Source organism: Haliotis asinina, chromosome 7 (assembly GCF_037392515.1).
Source record: "Haliotis asinina isolate JCU_RB_2024 chromosome 7, JCU_Hal_asi_v2, whole genome shotgun sequence".
Classification (NCBI taxonomy): Eukaryota; Metazoa; Mollusca; class Gastropoda; order Lepetellida; family Haliotidae; genus Haliotis; species Haliotis asinina.
The window spans coordinates 21,333,105-21,356,951 of record NC_090286.1 but is presented as its reverse complement, the minus strand read 5'-3'; the positions used below and the strand labels follow the sequence as shown (position 1 = coordinate 21,356,951).

At 36.8% G+C, this 23,847-nt stretch overlaps 1 protein-coding gene across 3 annotated transcripts in view; it reads right to left on the bottom strand.

Moving 5' to 3' along the window:
• LOC137290481 (caspase activity and apoptosis inhibitor 1-like) overlaps positions 1–23,847 on the bottom strand; it is a 205,405-nt gene that overhangs the window by 58,999 nt on the left and 122,559 nt on the right. For all 3 annotated transcript variants that reach the window (XM_067821450.1, XM_067821448.1, XM_067821449.1), the window contains 2 exons: positions 16,270–16,354; positions 743–808 (listed from right to left, as the gene is read on the bottom strand). In XM_067821450.1, coding sequence (XP_067677551.1) covers positions 743–808; positions 16,270–16,354 — 151 coding nt within the window. The remainder of the gene's footprint in view (positions 1–742; positions 809–16,269; positions 16,355–23,847) is intronic.

The window sequence follows — 23,847 nt, the reverse complement described above, 5'->3', positions numbered from 1 at the left end:
GTGCCATGGGAAAAGAAGAAAAATGTTGTATCTATTGTACTGCAAGTAAGATCTTGACTGCATATTCAGAGGCAGCTGCTAATAACAATTTCTTTGTGTTCACTCTTTCATGTGAAACAAGACTCCATTTAAATGTTGTATGGTTCCCTTCCATTTGGAGTTAAACAATAATTGCACCTGACAGGATTGGTGATCTAAAAAGGTTGTGTGGGTGACAGCATGACTAACAGATCATGAAATACAATTGTCTGCAACTATTTCATATACTGATGCTTGCTACTGTGATATATTGCAAGGACAAGCTGGATGCTACCAAATGGTTGTTGCCCATTCTGAGGGACACACAATATCATTCGTTGTACCGACAACACATCTATGACTTTGCTGTTTGGCTGTTTCCTTTAGAACAGTTATGCACATTTTTGCATCGACCAGTCCATATGATCAACCATTCATTCCAGACTCGAAAGAAATTATTGAAACATGCAGTTCTCCACATCATAACTTCACAAGACCCCCATTTTGCCTGCAAGGACCCTTAATACTATTAACTGAGGTCCCCAAGACCCCCATGTTTGTGAGCTGAGAAAAAACACCGCACATATCTTACACATGTGAGGAATCCAACACTGCAGTCTTTAACAAAACAGCATTGAAGACATACTGGCAAACCAACCACCACTGTCTTGCACACAGCATGAAAATAAACCTTCATGACAACTTTAACTTGATGCTAACATACCTTCAGCCCCTTCATCCGAGGTGTCATCATCTGTGCCTGACGATGATATAGCTGCAGGATCATCACCTGAAAAGATATTAAGCATTCCAATTACTATCCAGTTGTATTGTCCCATCTGTCAATGATCAAGTATCATTTCCCATCAGCATTTTAACTGAAAGGTCAAATTTAGCACAACTTATAACAAAAAATGAACCAATTTCATTTTTAAACCTGAACTAAATTTACACTGTTCTGAAACTGCTTAAGAAGAATCCAACACAAAAAAAAACATTGTACGTAAAAGTATGCAACAGCCCAACTGTGTGCTAAAATCAAATTAACAATGACTTCCTGCATTCAAGTAACATACGTTGCTATAACAGAAACTGTTCAGGTTTAGATAATCAGCAGGATTACTATTTCAGCTTCACCACTCTAAAACTATCTAAATTGTGATGAAAGGCTTATCACAGGATGGAGGCCTACATTTTGAGCATTGTAACCATGGCAGCCACAATGACATTTGATTGTATCAGGATAGTACACTATAAGGTCATCACTGATGATGTCTTGATGGGGAAGGTTCAGAATCTTTATTTAAGAGGATCTTTTGCAAAGATCTTACAGTGTTTAGATTGGCAGATGACACACCATCACATAAACTTGTCTGAGTTTATCATCTATCTTTGAAAATACTAACAACTTGAACTTTCAAGAGATCCAACTTCACTTCACTTAGAACACCTACACGATGCTGATTCTTTAGTCTGAAACTCAGTCTTCTAAAGAGTAACTGTTGTTCATGTCAACATATACTCTTCCTAAAAGTGGACAAACTTACATGAAAATACACTGTTGTGTGTATGTCATGTTATGTCTAAAAGACTAACAGTCTTCCGTGGGGTTGAAAGTGAGTGAGTGAGTGAGTGAGTGAGTGAGTGAGTGAGTGAGTGAGTTGGGTTTACACCATCTTTACCATACGGTTATCTCAATTAGCTGTGACGACAAAGTAATGATCACTAAACACCCTCATAATTTTTTCTTTTTTTTAAAAAAAACCCCCTATATTTCCGTCATACACTTTGCGGGGAGGTAAGAGATCCCATCGATCCTGTAATTCCAAGGTAAGTTAACTAATAATGACTAACAATATCTGTTATTGTTCCTAACTATGTTGCAAGAGTTCCCTTTGGACTATGACTGCCAGAACCCCACATAAGGATGGAGGGCCCCAGTGAATGAGGAAGCATAGGAATACCACTATACCTTCGGATCCAAAATTCCACTTTTTGGGATAACTATGACTTGGGTAACTTCCTGTTCAATATTCCCACCACCATATTATCTGGTTAATATTAATAATAATGTTTAAAAAAACAGGAAGTTATCGTGCAGGACGATTCGGAGGTATTTGGAGAGAAATCAGATCAATAACAGAATTAATCCCTCATTAATGACAAAGTTCTCATTAATTATGAAAAACCTCTTCCAGTCCAGATAAATTGTTTGCGACATCTACAAGTTGTATGATGTCAATACTAGTTCCGGCCATATGATCTCATCTCCAGTTCTTTGATGTCACTTCGTATTTTCATGACATCACTTCAGGCTCTATGACCTCACTTCCAGTCATGATGTCACCTGCCAGTTATACTGTACCATTCCTTAGATAACTTCTACCCTTATTCTGGTAACCTCCAAACCACTTCCATAAGTCTAATAGTTCTCTCAAAATCATATGCTCTGTGAATAAACCATCACCTTTCACTGTTACATGTTAATAGATATAAATTTCACTTTCTCAACAGATAATCTTGGAGATATTCACAGGAATATCTTAACATACCTGTACCCAATATTCAAAGTCCTGAAGTTCTGCTGATCCAGGATGCCCCAACTTTGGATCCACTTCTAGACTTTCACTTGAACACACACTCCCCCCCTTGAAAAAAGGTTAGGCAGAAGATACATGCTGTGCCGACACTAAGGCCTTGAGTCTCATAGGCCCTCTAAGGACCCAGCAACATCTCTAAGATAAAAGGTACAAGTATTTGATGATTTCCATTGACAGCTAGATACTATTTGTTTTGACACTAAATTTCATGCAGCCACGGGTGTGGCTAGAGCCCTTATTTCATGAGGAGACAACTTAGCATCTGCAGTCTCCTGATCACAGTCTCTATATCCAAAGGTAATAATAGTCTTTCTGATAAAATGGTATTCTTAGAAATCTCAGTATCACCTTACAAACAGACCACAACAACCCTTTCTGAAGGTCAGATTTCTATGAAAGTTCCATTGTAAATCACATATACAACACAATAATAATGATCTGTCTGCTCTGGAGTCAGTGGTAGGTAAGGCCAAAATTTCAAAAATCCTTGGTCCCAAAGTCTGCTAGCCACGGACTGATTTTTTGCTACAAATTCTGGTAATGTTCTGCAAGACATATAACTCTAACCTTCCATGAATGTTATTGATCTAAAGTCAAAAGCATGAATTTCAAATACTTTTGAGGCCATTGCAAAAAGAGCCAGCAAAAACAGTGTCTTAGATGATAGAAACTTTAAGTTTGTGGCCTGCATGGGTTCAAAAGGAGCTCTCATCAAACATTTCAGGACTAAGTGTAAGTACTACTTCAGAAAGATGGTAGGAGATCTGGAAGGATCTGATCAATTTTTGAAGTACAGAGTTAGATCCAACTGACAATCCTTCAACATCATAAACTGAATCAATGGCAGATCTATATACTTCTATGGCTATATGTCTTAGTTTCCTGACATCGCTCAAGAAAAGGAGGTAATCCACAATCATAGATACTGGGGAATCCAAGAAACATTGGTTTCTTCTCCACCTGACAAATCAATTCCATTTTGCATGCTGTTGTGTAGGGGCCAATAGATTGGGTAATTCCCAGGGATGATTCATTATCAAATTCTTGTTGCTGGAGTGATTTCCAGAGAGCCTCCACATGTGAAGAGACAGGCTCTGCAGGTTTCTGTGGACCTGTGAGGAATCCAGCTGACTGAGGAGATCGTCCCATTCTGGAAAAGGAAGAGGAGAGTCGGTGAGAAACTGGAGGAAAGTGGAGAACCACATCCTTGCTGGCCAGAAAGGAGCCACTAGATAACCAGAGTTGTGGGACTGAATCTTCTTGGGGGTCCAGAACGTCCAGTAGCATTCTGAACGGGGGAAATGCTTAAGCAGTCATATTTTCCCAAGGTATCCACTTGGCATCCAGTGCCTATGCCATAGGATCTGGCACTTAACTGACATATGTTGGAAGATGATTATTTCTGCAGGTCGCAAAGAGGTCTATCAATGGAGTCTTCCATCTTTTCCCAATTAATTTGAAGGCCTCCCTGTGTAGAGTCCACTCCGTGGGAGTGACACTGATAAAGAGTCCGCAAGAATGTTGAAACGTCACAGAATATTATGAGCCCTTAGGTAACATCTTGTACATTTGGCAGTGGCAAACAACCATTGTGTGGCTCATAAAAGACTCACCGATCTGGTCGCCCTGTTTAGTGACATAAGCCACTAGCGTAGAACTGTCCTTAGCTAGCATGACATTCTTGCCATGCAGATTCCAACTCCTGTGCGCTTATGCTTTTACAATGACTAGCATCTCGAAAACAGTGATGTGGAATATCTGCTCCTGAGACCATGTGCCTTGAACTTGCCCTGGTCCATATGCACTCCCAACCCTGTGGTCAAGCATCCAAGTATATTGTGAAATCCTGAGGAGGTGGATGAAATGAGTCCATCAAAGTAATTCTGCCTTGACATGATCCGGGCAGATAATCAATATGTCTAGATCCACAGTTCTGTCCTGATTTATCCACACTTGGGTTTCTCGAAGATGTACTCTGCCCTGCAGAGTAAAGTCCCTGATGGAAATCAGAGACCCCAGTAAAGGCATCCATTATATCCAGAATAAGACCCCTCCGAAGTGTCCTGTGGGTGTATCTCTATTATTGCTTGCTTTTCCAATAACTGATGCATAGCTTTCTTGGCAGCAATCAGATAATGACCTTGAATATGAAATCTGCAGCTGCTTGGATGACATCCCTGACGAATCACAGATTGAATCCACGTCAAGTACAACAGCGACAAGTACAATATGCATCCCCTGACTGATCTCGCTCTATTCAAGAATGCAGAGGTCATTACTACCTGTGTCGTAGACCTGGTGCCAACAAAGATTGTTGCACTTAGATGTCCTTCTTCCATGTATCACATGCATTGTGAACAAGAGTCTTGAATATGAAACATTTCCTGTGATGTTTTGAACTGCTCTTGTTAAGCCTCTCCTCAAAAAGGACAACCTCATCAAACTTGAAAATCTTCAGACCCATCTAAAATCAATGAAAAAGCTTTTCATATTCGTCTCAAATGTCACAACACAAATCATACTCTTCTAGAAACGTTTCAGTTAGTTTACCGTGTGATTGGGAATATTTGTCCCTTGATCACCGTAGAAGCTGCTAATTGCCTAGCTAGATGAATGATGATGAGTAGACTACTATAACAGCCTCCATGTAGTACTCTCTGATGTCCTTCTTGACAAACTTCAAAAGGTGCAAAATACAGCAGCATGAATCATGACCCTCACTACCAAGAAATCACAGATCAATCCTGTTCTTAGAAATCTCCAATGGCTTCCAATAAGAGCAAGGATCTAGTTCAAAATTCTGTCTGACATTTAAATCTTTGCATGAGCAATCTCCTCCATACATATTGGAGCTATTATCAGCCTATGTCTCAGCATAGATCACAACACCAGAACCATCTGACAGTGCCACAATACAAACTCAGTCCTTTGGTCAGAGATCTTTTGAACATTATGTCCCGTACATGTAGAACTTTCTTCCCCAAGATCTGAAACTTACGTTCGAATAATTTAAAGTTTTCCGCAGTTCTACTACCAACTTTGTCATATTCCCTCCATTTTACTTTTGGATTGTTCCATCTTAAGCATGCAGCAAGTGTGGAAATGAGTGCATTATAAACATGCACTATTACTAGCTTTTGCAATTTGCTCCCTATTTTTGTAATACTATGCTAGACAGCTCCCTCTGGAGAGAGGGTTTCGGGTGAACAAAATCAAAATCCAACACCAAATCCAGGGACAGACCCGAATCGTGAGGTGAAAAGTCAGAATTTGGTACAGAGTCAAAACTTCCTAGCCTTTCAGGGACAAAAGGACATAGCCCCTCTTGCTCTACCCCTGGAACTAGAAGGAGCTTCACGCTGATATGAAGTAGATGTATGCAGCCTAGTATCCATGGCCTTGTCAAAGGCCGAATACTGTAAAGGGGCTCAACGATTCAAAGACCGTGAGCATAAGCCTGAGTTGGACTGTGATCCTTCTCTCCTACCCCTAGGAGCACATCTGTGTCTATTCTGGTTCAGTAGGACCAAAGCTAAGTGTTGATAAAAATTCCTGGAAGTAATACCATCCTTAGCTTATACCGCTTGCTGACACTGACCATTGAAAATATCCGCAAAATTCAATGGCTGCTAGAACATCAACTCCTTAAAAGACTCTGGTATATTCCGGACTGAACTTAGCTTATGAGTCTTCTCCTTAGCAGAGAGTCTGCTGAGTGAATACACCTGGTTCAGAGTAGCATTCGATTCACCTTGACATAATACATCCAGGAAAGAGTTGGCCAGTGCAACCTCGTGCACCAACATAGATACCAAGGTATCCTTCTTAACTCTTAAGCTTTTCCATGAACATGTTGACAGCTTACAGCACACTTGGGTCCACAACTGGAATATGTTTTTCCAAATGTGTCATGGGTAGAGAGGCGAACCTTGATCAAGTGAAATATTGAGAAGTTATTAAACCTGAAAGCATGACTTTAAGTATCAAAGTTTTTTTCATCACCAATATTCAGAATTGCAACATCATTAGTAACATCATTAATATTCAGAATCATTAATAATTAGGGTATAATAAGGTATTTTGTACTACCAACGTATGGAGATGTATCCGAACAAGGAACACCTCATATCAGGTTGTAGAAATGACTCTTCATCTTTAGTGTCCACCTAGCCATCGATGTATAACAATGGGTTAGAAAAAGAATGTTGTTTCAGTCTGCAGTAACAAACACTGCAACTCACTGCAAATTCCGAACAGATATAGTAATTGTAAATAATGTAAACATATGTCATGCTCATCAATTAACTGATCAAGAATGCCAAAAGTGAAACTTTAACAATTATGTTATAATAAATCAATGCAATACATGTATCATTCTATAACACATTCTATTCTAGGAAACAATAACACAGCCAAGCAACTAGGAATACTTCAATTTATTTCACAGAAACAGTTGCCAAAGCCAACAGTGTTGGTCAGTGCTATGCAGATGAGATTTTTTTCAAGTCTGAAATTCATGTCGGTGATAAAGCTGTATCTCATTACTCTTTATAACAATGTTCATTTCCGAAATTGACAAGAGATTAGCACAAATATATTGCACTGTAATCACAGCAGTCATTCAAATTGAAAACAGATAAAGCTGAAGATAAAATCACTTGGACAGTTCAAAATAATCTCCAAAAGACATTTGGGTAACTGCAGTAATGGCCCAACTGATGTCTTTATGCGGTGGAACAGAAAAGAGAAAATGGTATTTATTTATCCAGCGATCTGCCTGCCAGCATGGAAGTAAGAAGGAGATAATTTGAAAATGATGTGCGATGTATATGAACATCGTTGTAGGCAGTTTCAGACAACAGGAGCAGTAATCTAATGATCATGAAGAGCAAAAGAAATTAACGATGTCTGATGGTTCATATTAAGAGTATTAACTTTTTCTAAAATAAGTATTCTAAAATCTTTATGATATAAGCTAACTGTCAAAAATACACAGGAATTGGTGTAGCGTGTTTAACAGTGAACGATGCACTTGCCTACTTTCCCTCAAAACTGAGTCATATAAAGAAATCATTCACTATGGTAGCAATATCACACTGAGAAATAACCATTAATATTTCATTAACAGTTGACTACATATGGAGAAGTTGTTTCTTAACAGGAAGAAAAGATAATATCTATATGTTAACATGGTAATGTATTTGCTAATCCACATGTAAGTATATATTAATATTTCCTTCAAATGTGTCAGTACACCACTGATGATGTCATACACAGTCATGAAGTCAGGCAACAATGTAACTAGGCAGTGATGTCATGTCTGTGCTATACAGCAGAACTACTCTACCACCAGTACTCTTATATTTACGATCTTTATCTAGAGTGCAACATATTTGATGATTTCACTTGAAATCAACTATTATTTCACTTCACCACTTTATAACCTCAACAGTTTCACTTCCACTTTTTTGTTGTATCATAACAGACACTAGGTCCTTGGCAATCTCTGTAAAAGAATAGGAAACGGAATGGGTACTAAGACCTGATCATTTGGTTGTTTGTTATCTTCTTGTTTGTTATCTTCTCAATGTTCTTGATGTGAATCATGAGTTTGTCTGCTTCAGACTTTATCATTTATGACTGTAATTTTGCTGAAAGCTATGTTGAACATCAAAGATAAACCAAATCTTACACAATAGTTGAGTTGCACATGATTACAAAGCCATTCCATGAAACATCCTTACAGATATTAGTTATTTAAGTGGTATCTCATTAATGAAGTGAAAGTGTAGATCTTTAAACAAAATGGGTTTTTTTTGGCAAATAACCAGCGTGTCACTACATGTTACTTAATACAAAAGCAGCTTTTACTGAGAAATGTTACTTGGCTTGCCCTTGAGATATCCACCATTAGGAGTTGGACATGTGTGAGACCAACTTAATACCATCACGATTTTGATTGTTATTGCTAAAGTAGATCACAGAAAAAGTTCTGGCGCCACAGCTCTTTATATGCACTGATGGGGAAAATGGCTATTCAAAGAATCACACAACTTATGTGATACTGAAAACATTATCTATATGACATCAACTGTTAGATGGCACAAGATGGCTCAAGATGGCACAAGACAACATTCATACAACCATAGTCATAGGTCATATCATCAAAAAGGATGTTTCCCTGACAAATCAATAAGTGCTTAAAAACTTTACTTGTGATCAAAACACAGAGTTTGAAAAAGTTGACTTTTAGCTGTTTTTTTTTCTACAAAAAACCCCCCACCCCATCAATACAGATATCAAATTACTGGTAGTGTATAAATACTATATTTGAGATTGAAACACAAAGTTTTGGGGCTTTTTCTAAACATTTTATTCATTAATGCAAAACAAAGTTGCTTTAAAAAGACAACTGTAAAATATTTCTTGACCCCCCAAAAAATCCCACTCCTTCATATCAAATGTACCTGTAAAACCTTTATTTGATAATGAAACACAAAATAATGTCAAAAGTGACCATTACATATCTTTTCCTTGAAAATAACCCATAATTCTCTCAAAATAATACATAAATCTTTTGTTTGAGATTGAAACATAACTATGTACAAAACAGATGACTGTAACATTTTTTCTTAAAATAGAAAATATTACTATGGGTGTCAAATTAATCCATGCCAACTTCACTGTACCAAAAGCAAGAGGTGGACTAAAGCTTCTTCTTAAGAGGACATAGCACAACAGTCTTTCAAATGCAAAACACAGGACTGTGCATAAAAAACATCTGTCAATTTTCCAAATCAGTAAGCAGAATCCTCAAATGTATCATAAAATTTGCCAACACTGACCCAACTCAAAGCAGTATTGAGACAAGTCAGAGTAACATTAAGACTTTTCATTGTTATAAAACTGCAATAAATCAATAAAATCAATATATGGATTTTTTGGTATGAATTTAATGGAAATGTCAAACAAATAGATTGAAACACCGAACCTTTTGATGAGAATTGAATGTGGCTTTGGCATGATTTGTGAGGCTTAAACCAAATTCAATGCCAAATCGGTAGAAAAGCTCAGTCCACCGTTCAAAATTCTATCTATTCACCATAATTATTTCCAAGCGAATACTATCTTGACATAGTAGATTCTACACCATCCACTAATCTATCTTCTCCCAATAAAAATCATTAGAGGGAATTCACACTAGCTGTATAATCTTCAATCGGACCCTGAAGGGCCCAGTAAGTGGTCAGCATGAATTAAAATCAATCTAGATATCATGGCCAACACTCTGGGGGCAGTCACAATCTGCCTCCGATATCACTTACTTTATTTCCTCTCTCTCTCGGGTCACTCTACCTAAATTTTAGCGTGCTAGAACACTGAATCGTGTTTTGATGAAATGGCACAAAATGAAATTAGAGTCTCGATGGACCTTTCCATTATCCCACAATCCCCACCAGTGTAAGACCTTTTGTAGGCTCAGTCCCTCTTTGCACATACAGAGTTGAGAGTGGCCAATTTTTAACGTCAACACTGTTAAAACAAAGAGCATTTACCATCATAATTCCTATTTTATGGTATTCGATTTCATATTTTCATTGTTTTCTTCCGTGTGAAATTTTTAACATGAATTATTGAGGAGAAATGGGCAATGTGGAAGAATGGACTTTTAAAAGGGTAAAGGATTATCTGGACTGGACAAGGCACTTATGAAATTCCACGATGACAGAGTGAGTTTGTACATGTATTTTGTTGTGGAAAAGGTCTATATATTTATCAAATGATATTACATCAAAATTTGATAATTCAGGCTAATGCAATATCTTGTGCTAGTCTGAGTGAGTGTCTGGCTATAGTTTCAATGCCACTTTGCAACATTCCAGGAACATCAGAGTGGGTGACGAAAAGTATAGTCTCCATGTAAAATACACATGTTGTTATATCCAAAACCTATTCCACATATGATTCTGGCTTCAGCATGATAGTCATACCACAAAGATAACAGGGCCCGTCAGCACATCTTGTCTCTATGACTGTTACAGGTTAGTGTTGGTGTATACTCCAGTGTAAGTTTGCTGTAGACAATGGTCTCACCCAGGTTTTGAGATTGATGAGGGAATCACTAGCTGACTGCCACTATTCCTACTAGTGAGAATACATATGTTGTTTCTGCAAGCAGATAATATCTGCATCACCAACTTGGTACCCAATGTTTTATTATCACCAGGTGATGCCACTGTTCTTAACGGTGAGAATACATGTGTTTGTTTTCATAAACAAGTAATCCCTGCATTACCAACATGGCACATATTGTATTATTATCACTAGCTAACTATTCCTACTAGTGAGACTACTTGTTTCTGCAAGCAAATAGTACCTGCATTACCAGTTTGGTACCAATTGTACTATTATCACTAGATGACTGCCACTATTCCTACTAGTGAGAATATGTTGTTTTCATAAACAAGTAATCCCTGCATCACCAACACAGTACATATTGTATTCTGTATCAGCTTCTGACAGACTTTGATTGTCACAAGACATGATGTGCCCCCTACATTTTTATCAAATGTCAGAACACAAGGAGCTTTCACTGACTGCTGAACTAACAATGTGACTCTCAGGCAATTGCCAGTCATCAACATATCATACATTCTCTAGATCATTATTGATGTTGTGGACGTGACAAGCCTTCCAGGACAAGGGACATCTTCATCTTTTTTCTCTGCTGCCCATCTCCTTACAGCAGCATCCTTCCTGATTTCCTAAACTTACACTGACAGATAGCTTTTGCTGGTAAAACATTTTTCTCAAAGTTTCTGACCACTGAATGCTACCCCAAGTTTCTCCTTCTTCCAATGGTAACAGAAGTGACCTGCACAATCTGTCCAGCAACTTGAAACAGTGTGTTCTGTTCATGTTTGTGGATGGGATCACGATGTCATACCATAAACCATTTCTCACATGACATTATGATCTCTTTCACTGTTTCATACTACTTACTACAGCACTGGGGCAGTACCATGGTTTAGCTTTACTTTGACCAAAATGGATGCTGTATTGAAGCCATTTCTTTGTGTTTCCAGTTTAATGCTTATGGACATTACCTTGTGCCTGCATTAAAAGTCAGAATGAATGAAAATGGGTATCTTTTGATAGACAGTAACAGGACAAATAAAGAACTTTGTTTGATCTGACAAAATCACATTCAGACAATCCAGGTGTTTCAATGCATGCATTAAATATATCAGAAAATCAGTTGTTTCATGATAATACAACACTGTATGAGTATTGTGTTAATGAACACTAATTACAAGGGTCAAAATAAGACATTGTGTATTATGTTGTAGATACGTTATGATTGGTATGGATCTACATCCACAGAGATATTACCGTGTATACCCACTTATATTGCGACCCCCCCTCTACACCCCTTCAAAATCGTGGACAAATCATATACCCTGTGTATAATGTGACCACAAAGTGTTTGCTAACTGTGTTTTTAACATATTTTTAACATGGAGAGCGAACCAGCAAAACATACGCGATGTGTCGAGATTCTGAAACCCAGTTCTTAGTATACGGCAAAATCAGTAACCTATTCTAGTGGTAATGTATAAGGAGTGAATTGCCATACCTTTGCATCCATGGTAAACAGGATTTTGCGGGAAAATGGCTACCATTATCAAGCGAGGTGAAAATGACGATCGTCTAAAAGACCTTGACTTGTCTGTAAAGAACAAATTTCGTTGGGAATGGCTGGACAGAGCGTCCCTTTGACCCTGGCTTGATTTTTCAGTTTTTTTTCACAATTTGTCATTCTCATGTCTGTTTACCGTGTCAGCTGGCTTGCAAATCTGGATTGATGGTCATTTCAACTTTATTTGCAGAGAATATACGTAAAAAACAAGGAAACAAGATTCAAAGGGTCTTTATTTCTGATATTAATAGTTATTTCGGACTAAATGTCAAATTTACTTGTGAAGTGCCAGGAAGGCTATCAAACACCGGTCAACATCGTAAGTGGAAACTGAAAGTGAAACAGCTGGAAAAAACGTAAGATCGTATACCCCGTGTATAATGTGACTCTCCTTCCTGACCCCCTCATTCTAGCAACGGAATACTCACATTATAAGTGGGTATATACGGTACCGTGTGTATTCTCTCTAGCAGGACTAGTCTAGTAACAGACACCTAGCCATTCTCTCAGCAGTAGGGTAGTGAAATGGTTCAGCTTTAGTATTCTAGCTAGAGTCAGCTGATGGTCATACAATAAATAGGGCACATATTGTATCTCTTGTTATGGCAAATACACCATGATATGAATACAGGCAGAAAAGAAGAGCAGAAAACAATCCTTGCCAAGCCTGCAATCTTTGAGTGTGGCTTTGAACTCATTCAGCAGCCACCTCATAGGCCTGATGTAACTGTGTCCAACTGTTTGTAACCAGGTTTGATTTGAACAATGATGTCACAGTAACTTCATGAACAACAAGGACATGATCTTCTGTGAAACTGGTATAATCCAAACCCAAACAAAATAGACAAACCATGTGTTTCATTATTCTAGAATTATGAATCTGATCAGCTTTAGAACTTTCAAGACAAGTACATTGAAAAATGAACACCAACATTTACAGCTTATACTGATACTTTACCTCTTACTATAAACTACCCAACAAACGTTCAGAAATATGTCAACACATTAAATCAATATCAAAAGCTTATTTCAAAAGAAAAAGATCATGATTCTTGGACCAACTTTTTCAAAATAGTCATTTCAGCATAGTCTGGGAAAAATATTGCCCACATACTCCCCATTGATTTCAGAAGATGCGTTCAAAGCCATTGTGTTTCCATCATAGTTCAAACACTCTTGCCTTTTCTTTCAAGCAAGTTTTAATGACATACATACACCGAGGTCAGCAGTCTGACCAGTTTGGCTTTAAATCAATACACCATTGGCTGGTTAAACATTTTCAAATTCTTCTTTTCTCCTCTATTCATCTTTGATGCATACATCCTCAGACATCAAACAACGTCTTCCTCTTTTCACCAGACTCCCAGGCTAGAATGGACATCAATGCAATAAAGCAAAAGTTAATTCTTTTTTTCCATGACACACAACTGAAAAAGTCCTCTTTTAAGACACTGGCACAACTGTAAATCATTTTATACTTACTGTATTGTCTATTATATCACATTGATAGATGACTTAAATCGGACTCTGTTTCAAAGTTTCATTAACCTGAAGGCATAAACTGTCATAGATACGACAGTTCTTGCCGAAGTTTACTACAGTCAGGAGCACATTACAGGTTGACAATCCTTAATTAGTAAGATACTTGATAGTTCCTGGGTGTGTGACATGATTCTTATCACAAAACATGGGTCATGATATGTCACATAACATCATGATAACACAATCACAATATACTATATATTTATCAAATGATATTATATCAAAATTTGGTAATTGCAGCTAATGTAATATCCTGTGCTAGTTCAGTGAATGTCTAGGTATAGTTTCAATGCCACTTTAGCAATATTCCAGAAATAACACAACAGGGAACAACATTGGTCATCTTGTAAAATACACATATTATTGATGTCCCGCACCAATTTCACATATGATTTTAGCTTCAGGATGACAGTCACACCAGTGAGATCCCTAACTTGTGGAACAGGCCCCATCAGCTATGTACAGAGGTCTCAACCCGGTTTTCAGGTTGATGAGCAAATGACTGACTGTCACTAGACTATTCCTGTTTGATATTACATGACGCTTTCACAAACAAGTAATATCTGTATCATCGACATGATACATATTTCTGTAGGTGGTCGGGTAGCCTTGAAGTTTAAGTGTTCACTTGTGAAGCCAAAGATCTGGATTTGATTCCCAGTCATAACATATCAACCACATAGTACACATCATATTATCTTGAGCCATCTATTCAGTGCTGAGAAACATAAGAATTGATACAGTGTAATGCAATATCATGAAAGAATTGATATTCCCTTTTATATTTGAACATGCTTTAACAGACCTGGATTGTCTGAATGTGATTTTGCCCTGGGTTTTCTCTCAAAAGAAACCTATCTCTCTTATTATGAGACTTTTTATGTTGGGACGACTTAGTGTCCATATGCATTAGACTGGGACACAAAGAATGGGCTTGAAAACAGCATCCATTCTGGTGATGTGATTTTTTCAGCAAGAAGCTAAACCATTTCATTATCACACAGCTGCAGTAAGTTGGTTGTTTCTTGTTTAACACAACACTGAGGAGTATTCTAGATGTATGGTTGTGGTCTGTAAAAAATACAGTCTGCACCAGACAATCAAGTGATCAATAACACGGGATAAGATGACGTGTCAAGGAGGCTGACCACCCGACCATGTTAGTCACCTCTTAAGACAAGCATGGGTTACAGAAGAAAAATTCTGTCCCAGATCTTCATGGCATGGAAAGCTGTAATAAGCAGTATGAAATGATAGTTAATGCTTACGAACTGAGGAATTTTGAGGAAACATGTAATTCAATATAATATGAAATGGCAACAGGAGAATAGCATGTCTTGATCATCAACCCAAACAGAATCCATGGGGCATAGAAGGGAAAATATATGAATGGATTACTGAAACTCAAAGATGATAGCTGGTGTTTGAAAGAGTGTAGGCATGTCTACCACACACCACGAACACTATTTGCAAACACCAGTGACTGCTACCTGATGTCACACATGAATATTGGTGCCTGCTGGAACTGACCAAGAGACTAGAAAATCAAGTGACACAATATTAACATTTACTGATTCTGTTGAAATTAAAACACATGTATTTGTTTGAAACACTGTGATGCCCACATTTTCACAAATATTTAATCATGACCATACCAGTACTGAACACTTTCCAAACGTAATTTACTTTTGTGAGTGTAAGGGATAAATAGGTTCAAACAGAACTCACATCCTTGCAAAAGATTTATTTTCACCCTGTGACACATGTTTTATGCTTTAAAGGATTTTAAACCTAAACAGAGGATTATGCGAAGGACATGAGGCAGACAGGAGAACATAAATTGTACTTCTTGTATAATTAAGTTTATCCAATGACATCAAAAAGAAGATGTATAGCAACTTCAAGAAGAAACCCCTGATATCAAGATATATGGCTACTGTGCAACTATAACAGTACAGTATTGGAGTCCACGCAGAACAAAAGATGACTTGTGAGCTAAAGACAAAAAAGACACATCTGGTTCATGTCAGACATGTCTTCTAACAGTACCTCTTGAGTATTCAGGGCTAGACTTAGTAGTTCATGTCTCATATTTGTTGTCAGTGACTTAGTCAGTGATGTAGTTGAGTATGGACTGGACTTGCTGACAGACCATACACATGAAGGATCAGTTTCAATTTGGCACACTTCAGCCAAGTACAAGGTGCTTATAGTCATTGGGTTGCCTGGTCCACACCAAAATGAACACTGGAAAATTCAGTTGTATAGCTGAAATCTCTTATGCAGCCATATCAAACAGGGAATTAGCTTTCATTAGTCTACATACTTTCACTGGCCTTTAGACTCTGTATTTGAGACAAATGTTGGAATTTTCATATGTCAGGCCAGAAAGCAGTGCGTGCACCTTACCATGCAGAATCCGTCTGATGCGTTTCTTAGACATCACTTCCATGTGCTCCAGACATTTCTGTTTAAGGACATCCAGAGGCAGCTCCTGAAATCAGTATTCCATTGTTACTCACTGGTATGAAGGCAAAGAGTTTTCTGGTTGATTAGGTATGAAAACAATAAGATAATGCATGAACTTAGTTTAATGCGGCCAGAGACAAGATTTCAGTAATATTTCAGTTTGTCAGTATCAATACCGTACTAAACAAAAGGAAGAATGGCTCCTTCATGGGTTTGAATTTCATAATCTGGAACATTTCTACAAATCAAGATGTAGTTAAATACAAGTGGTTTGGTAATATGTTCAAATTTAGCAATGGTGTCCACGAAGTCTTCAATTCCACTGAAGTAACTTTTATAAGCACATGGCCAATAGTCTAATCATTTCACACAACGAGCATTGATCTTTATTTCAGTTATTTCTCACAAGTATGGGTTCATGATCTTCATTTTAGTTACTTCTTACAACAAGCATGGGATCTTTTATCCTCATTTTCACCACTCCTGATAACCAGACTGGGGTGCTTGACCTTCATTTTTGTCCATTCTTAAAACATGCATGGCGCCATTACCTCCACTCCTCATAACCAGAATGGGCTGTTTCATCTATATTTTACTCATTTCTTACATCAAGCATTAGGGCCAGCCCACCATCTTCATTTTTATTGCTCCTGACAACCAGAATGGGCACTTGATCTTCATGTTGTCAGTTCTTAAAACATGCATAGGACCTATTATCTTCACTCATGACATCTACAATGGGTTACTTGATCTTCATTTTAGCCACTTCTTACATCAAACATGGAGTCCATAATCTTCATTCTAGTCACTCCTCACAGACAACAATCATGGAGAACTTGATCTTCATTTTTGTCACTTCTTACAAAAAGAATGGGCTACCTTATCTGTATTTGTGTTGCTTCTTACACAAGCACAGGTCACTGGGTACTTGATGTTGGAACCCCCAAGGAGCACATATGACATTGGAACACAAATATAGCTTCTCAGTACAGTGAACTTTAGATTTGGCATTTCAATTAATAGGGAAACATGGACAGCTGTTCTTCATAAGGTTCAGAAGGTCGTCTCTTCAAAAGAGCAGCTAACCTAGCATATATTTCATACAGATTTAACTGATATGGCCATTCTGACACTGACGGTTATCAAACTGTATTGTTCTGTTGAAGCTTTGAACTGGCTTCATTAGCCCATATCAAAATTATTTTCAAAACATTGACTATCAGATAATGACAAATAGCTCAGAAGTATCTAATGTGGAAGAAAAGTAATTTGATATGGAATGCATTTCTATTATCATCAAAAGTTGCCATTTTTTTCATGAAACGCAGCTGTGAACTCATTCATTTAAGAAAAAGATAACTTAATTCATTTCCACTCACCATAAGCGTTTTTATAGCTAGGTTCTCTTAAACAAGCTGCTTTTCTACCTCATCAAGTGGTCATATAGCAAGCATACCATACGTACCACACATTCCTTATATCTTTGATGGAGTTATAATTAATCAGACATTAGTTTCAAATTTTGGTCCAAAAAATTCTAATACTTTGAAGATAAAAGAGAACTAGTCTTTCTCTATATTTCACATTCACTCATGTTCCAACTCTGGAGATGTGGTGATCGGCTCTGAAACAGCATGAATGCCTATTCATGATCCTCAAATACTGGACTCCAACAGATGAAAAGCATGAAATTCCCCAGCCATGGTTGGTCAAGGGCACAGCTGCCACAGAACTGACATTCAACATTTTCTTACAATTCCTCAATGCTTTAGGGATGTGTTGCACTACACAGACCAGATAAAAGTTTGAATAATTCAAAACGATATTCGGTTTCCATATACTGACATTAGCAACACTGAAAAACATTCCCTCCAGACTTTTTCTCAACACATGTTTAATCTTCTAATTTTGGTCACTTGCAAGTGTTCCCAGGAGATTTGTACACTTTGTAGACGGCATTAGTTCCAATGCCACAGCATTAGCTTCACTCTCCTACTATGATGCACTGTACAGCGTATTTTTAAAATAACATCCATTATGTTTTTAATGTGACACCCTAGGGGAAATTATCCAATTTTCCTTTGCTTTCAGATATAATTACAGTCTAGGCCTTGAAGCATAATTGACATTATATGCTCAAAATCAACTAATGTTGAATAGTTCCAGAGCTGATAAAGTTAAGATTTAAATTTACACTTAGAACATAAAAAGGTCAGGAGAACTTCAAAGGGCTGTTTTTTAATGACACTGCCATGATGTGCTCTTAACAGCAAAGGGAGGCAACTTTTGACATTTTTTTATGGTCAAAACTGTTCAGAAAATGGGAGCGCTCTTGTTTGGATAGATTCAAATGATTAAATCACTAAAACCCTTGATATTTTATGTGTAAATGGAGAAAGGTTATCATTAACTTCAAGGTACTGAGATAAATGTTATTTATTCCTTTGCTTCCTGTGTATTCTTGCAAAAACTAAATAACAATCAGACTTGAACATAAAGACTTAATGCAAAGAAAACAATAAAACCATAGATTACTTCACCTCACATGAAACAAATTGAACATATAAAACTTGGAAGTGGATACACAATTGATATGCCATTCTTATCACAAAAGAAAACCCTGAAAAGGTTACCTTTTTTTTTGTCTTTCTTGGGTCATTACAAACATATATAAACAGACTATATTGTGTATGAGCACTGTTAAATAACCTTATGTTCAAAGATTTTAGGATCCATTTTGCCACATGCAGCTCAAGAGTGATCAGATAAATCTGGTCAAACAAAAATTTCCTCCTGAAAGTAATTTTGAGCAACCTTCACCCTTCTAACAATCAACATCTTCAAAGGTCATGTGTGTAACCAATACTCTATCTAAAATATAACATCAGCTTATTTCCTTACCCTCACAAAAAACCAAGCCTCCATACATAAATAAACAAAACTCTGAGAGCTTCCACCTAACCCTTTAGTGACTGGGCCTAAGTCTAGTGTTAAAAACAGCAGTTATGTTGTAGTACTGTGAAACTACTAAATGTATATGGGTGAAGTTGGCAGCAACACAAGGTGTATGTATCTGCACACAGTACTTTGCTCCATGCAGGGTTAATTGTTATGCTTGTAGACCCACTCATGGAATGCTGAGATTTTCTACACATATTTTTCTCATTTTTCTTGCTTGTAGGTATCATATTTTCCTGACTGCCAGCTTGATTCAGAGCTAGAATGGAAAGTGTGCCATGCCTCCTCTGTGTGGCCAATCCATAATACAGCATCTGGTTGCTTCAATATTATTTGAATTTATTATTAATTGATTATAAGGATTAGTAGTACACAACTTTCCAATTACACAGAGAGGTGTTGTTGGCTTTCAGTTCAATAAGTCATTCCTTTACAGTTACAACTAGCATACAATATCAAATGCTGCTGAAATATTAATAATAACACATAATACTCTCCACTTCAGGACTGGGCATGTATTTCAGGGGTGCTGGACCATAATGGTTATTGTTCCATTGGGGACTAAAGACAATGTTGCTGACCTAATTATATGCAGTGTTTGGACAATTCCACTTCAAGTACCATTTTAAGTCCTCCCCACACCACCAAAGTTGTTTCATATCATCACAATAATATGAATATTTCAAACATTTGAACACAAAAACAATAATATATTTGTCAAATCATTCCTCTCATCCTACAGTGGATCCTATAGTATTTTTATGGTGCCCTTACCTGACATCCATTTCATAAATTCTCTGAAACTCTGCTATCCATAGAAAATATAAACTCATTTCAAAATAACTTTTACTTGATCAAAACATACATACCATTAACCACAAAATGTTACATAGCTTCAAAAACACACTTGCAATAAAACTATTTAATATGAAATATCTTTATTACAAAATGCAGAAAATTACATTTCCCCATACAATAGTCGTATATTATGAAAGAGGTTCTAGTTCAATTTAATCATAAATTCTATGTATCTTTACTCTTCAGTAACATGAATAATAATAACCCCTAGTCTCCTCCCACTTTTATCACAAGCAATATGTAACTCAAAGGGAAGCAACTGCAAAAGTCATGAATTCAAGACCGAAATTTTGATACCTTCCATTTTGATACATACAACAATCATATTTTTTTCTGTATGTATTTTTAATTTTCTTCTTTTTCTTTTTTCTTTTTTCTTTTTGCTTGATTGCAACTGGGAGCAGTAAACCTTACAAGCAGTTTTCAAACTGTGGCAATAAAAACCTATTTTTTAGTATTTTCTTTTTTTCCCAATAGATATCAGACTATTATTTGACCTCTTCAGGATTGCGATATTCCACTCTCCAATGTAATTCCTCTCTCTACAGGAACTACATCACCAATTTCCATAATAAAATCGGTAAACCAAGAAATTGAATTAAATGAAGCCTACTAGATATTAACTCCAGGCTCCAAATATGACCAACTTAATAGTCAGGACAATCAATTTTTTCACCGTGTTCAAAGCCCCTGCCCAGGAACCTGTCTGCCAGTAACTGACCACATAAACTGCTCACTGTATGGAGGCCAGTCTTGTTATTGGAAAACTGAAAATGATACACTTCTTAGGCAGAAATATCGCCCAAATAAAGCAATTTCGAGACTATCTTCTTGTGATGAAGCTGGCAAAAAATAAAACCATAAAGCTGTTCGATCTTGAATGTGTTCCATGTTCCACTGGCAATAAAATGTCTCCATGTTTTTATTTACTGGGTCTGGCTGCCTTGCTTCTTCTCTGGAGCTCCATACATAGTTATCTCCCTTTGATAAGGGATAGGACAACCCCTAGTGTTTTTTCACACGTCATGGGGAAACCGACAATTTCTTTTCTTCATATCAATGATTAAAATCAACCAAATGATTTCACAGAAAATGAATTACGGATTTAACTTCTTTCGTGCGTGCTTCATTTATTTTTGATATTCCTTTCATTCTACTGACGATTCCCAATACTTTCAATGAGTTAAAATTCATTTGGATCCTCTGTTGTTATAATTACACTGAATTCTTTCTTCTCATTACGTCTTTCATGTTCCAATTAAATAGTAAATGAATCATTTTCTGCAAGATTTCACTTGAAAATTCACATTGATGAAATTAATTTGCAAGATTTAAAGAAAACGCATTTGGAAAGTAATCACATTGCACGGCAACTCAGGACAGTTTTCATAATTTCCACCATTTTCATTTTTATTCTTGAAAATTCTTTTTTCACTTTATCCTTTCCTGGATTATTCTATTCAATATCACATCAGACAAGTTCCATGACTTCCCAACCTGAAAAATGAATTCATGCTCTACATACATATACATTACTCATGATGGAGACAAACATGCTTCATAATATATCAAGCAGTGTCTGCTCAAAAAATCAATTTGTATGAAAAACACACAAATACCTTCTTTCAAAGCAAACAAAACCCTACCAAGAAAAATCCATGACACTCTGATAATAAAACCCTGTCTCCAGGTATATGATCTATCTAAACTGATGCATGATAAATAACAAGATCTTTCTCATATGTTGCATGCATTCTACATCATTGTAGCCACTTCAATTAAAAGAATCCATTTGACGTATTGATATTTGCAACATTAATACTGCAATTACTCATTCTCCTCGGCCCGTCACCTGACAAATACCTGCAAAGATTACGATTACTTTAACTCTTTAATAAATAGCTGGCTGTATGGTAAGTCTACAAGCTTGATCTGTCTGGCTGGCTCATTAGGCCATCCAGCAAGCCAACATAAGCTTGCTCATAATGACCTGCTTTAACATTTTAACAAAGCAGATCTTGTCCAGTTTGTCAAATCTAATGATCAAAGCCTGTCTCGTTACACAGGTCACCTGAAGGTCAGTGGTCACTTTAAGTTAAGATGATTATAGTGTGGCCAAAATCACCATGAAATTGACTTAGCCTTCTTATTCATTGTTCTTGCAATTATTTGAAAATTTTGAAAATGCTGACCTCCTGTGCACCTCTCCCCCCTGAATTTTTTATTATGTTATTAACCTAATTCTTGTGCAAAATGTATGATGAATTACACTTACTTCTTTGCCAGTGTTTCATGGCTATATTTATTAATGATCAATCATTTCAATTGTAATTAACATTTTTGACATTCAGCAACACACACATAAATTAACATTCCTACCAACATTGATTTCCAATGAAGCTAAATAAGGCCACAAGAATGAAAAGATCCTAGCTATTACTGCTCAGACAAAAACATCTAGCATTTAGAAAAAAAACTAAATATAATCTCCCATACTCTGATTTACCAATTACATTTTATTGCCATCAAATACCATGCGGCGAGGCTACTACATATTTGTGTAAATGCATTAACTCCAGTTAGCATTTCAACAATTGATGACGGGATACCCACTGGCTCAACGATATAAACGACACTCAGTAATGAACCAGCATTGATTTATGTAAATTTATCCTCTGTCCTAATTCTACATTTTGACCAGATATGGACAAGATAGCCTTCAGCATTGGACACTGTTGGAACGCTGTATCACCCAAGATGCTTTCAGAAAATTATGGAACTGAGGATTAAATTCAGTGTTATTTGCTCATTAATAGAGTTTGCTTGTCTCCCCAGATGGGCCTATTGTCCAAAGCAATGTCCATCGGAATAAAATTATCGTTTTGATTTCCTTTGTCAAAAACAGCAATTTGAGTCGGATGTGAAACTGGGGTCACATACTGAATATGAAAGATTGTCGGAAATTATGCATGGCTTAACTTGAACTGAAAAGAGCTTAAAATCAAGCATTACAAAATGTGGCTCTCCTTGCAGCTTGATTTGGAGTAGTTTGGTGAAAGAATTATTTTCAATAACACATGACTTCCTTAAGGTGGATAATTTCTGTATCATAACTGTGTTTTCAAAATAGCTGTCTAATAACTTGGGACTCATTGACTGTGAACTATGCTTGTAACGAATCCTATAACTACATTTATCATAGCAAAAAAGAAATGTAATTTAAAACCATTTGGAAACAAATCAGAACATGCGAACCATTAACAACATATGCCAGGTAATATTGCTGCCAGTTTAAAAAAAAACCCATTAAATTATTAATGTCATTTGTAGAAAATTACTACCTTAAAAATTACAACCTTGAAAATTACAACTATCTAAACAGGAAAAGCAAATGACATACTGTATTGATCAAATGCGTAAAGTCACCAACAATCTCCCCCTAAAAATAACTATCCCTTAACTACTCCTATGACATGACTGCTACACATCTGCCAGTTCACTTCATGTTAAACTAACAAATTCAAAATACTACCCCAAACCTGACTGTTACACAGAGAGGAGTTTGTTCAAGCTCCACATCCCAACCAAAGTCAACACCAGATATCATAAATCAAATCGGTTCATATCTTTTCAGTGCAATAGAGCTGAATCGCAAAACAATATTGGAATCAAGATCAACATTAAGTATATTGATATATGAAA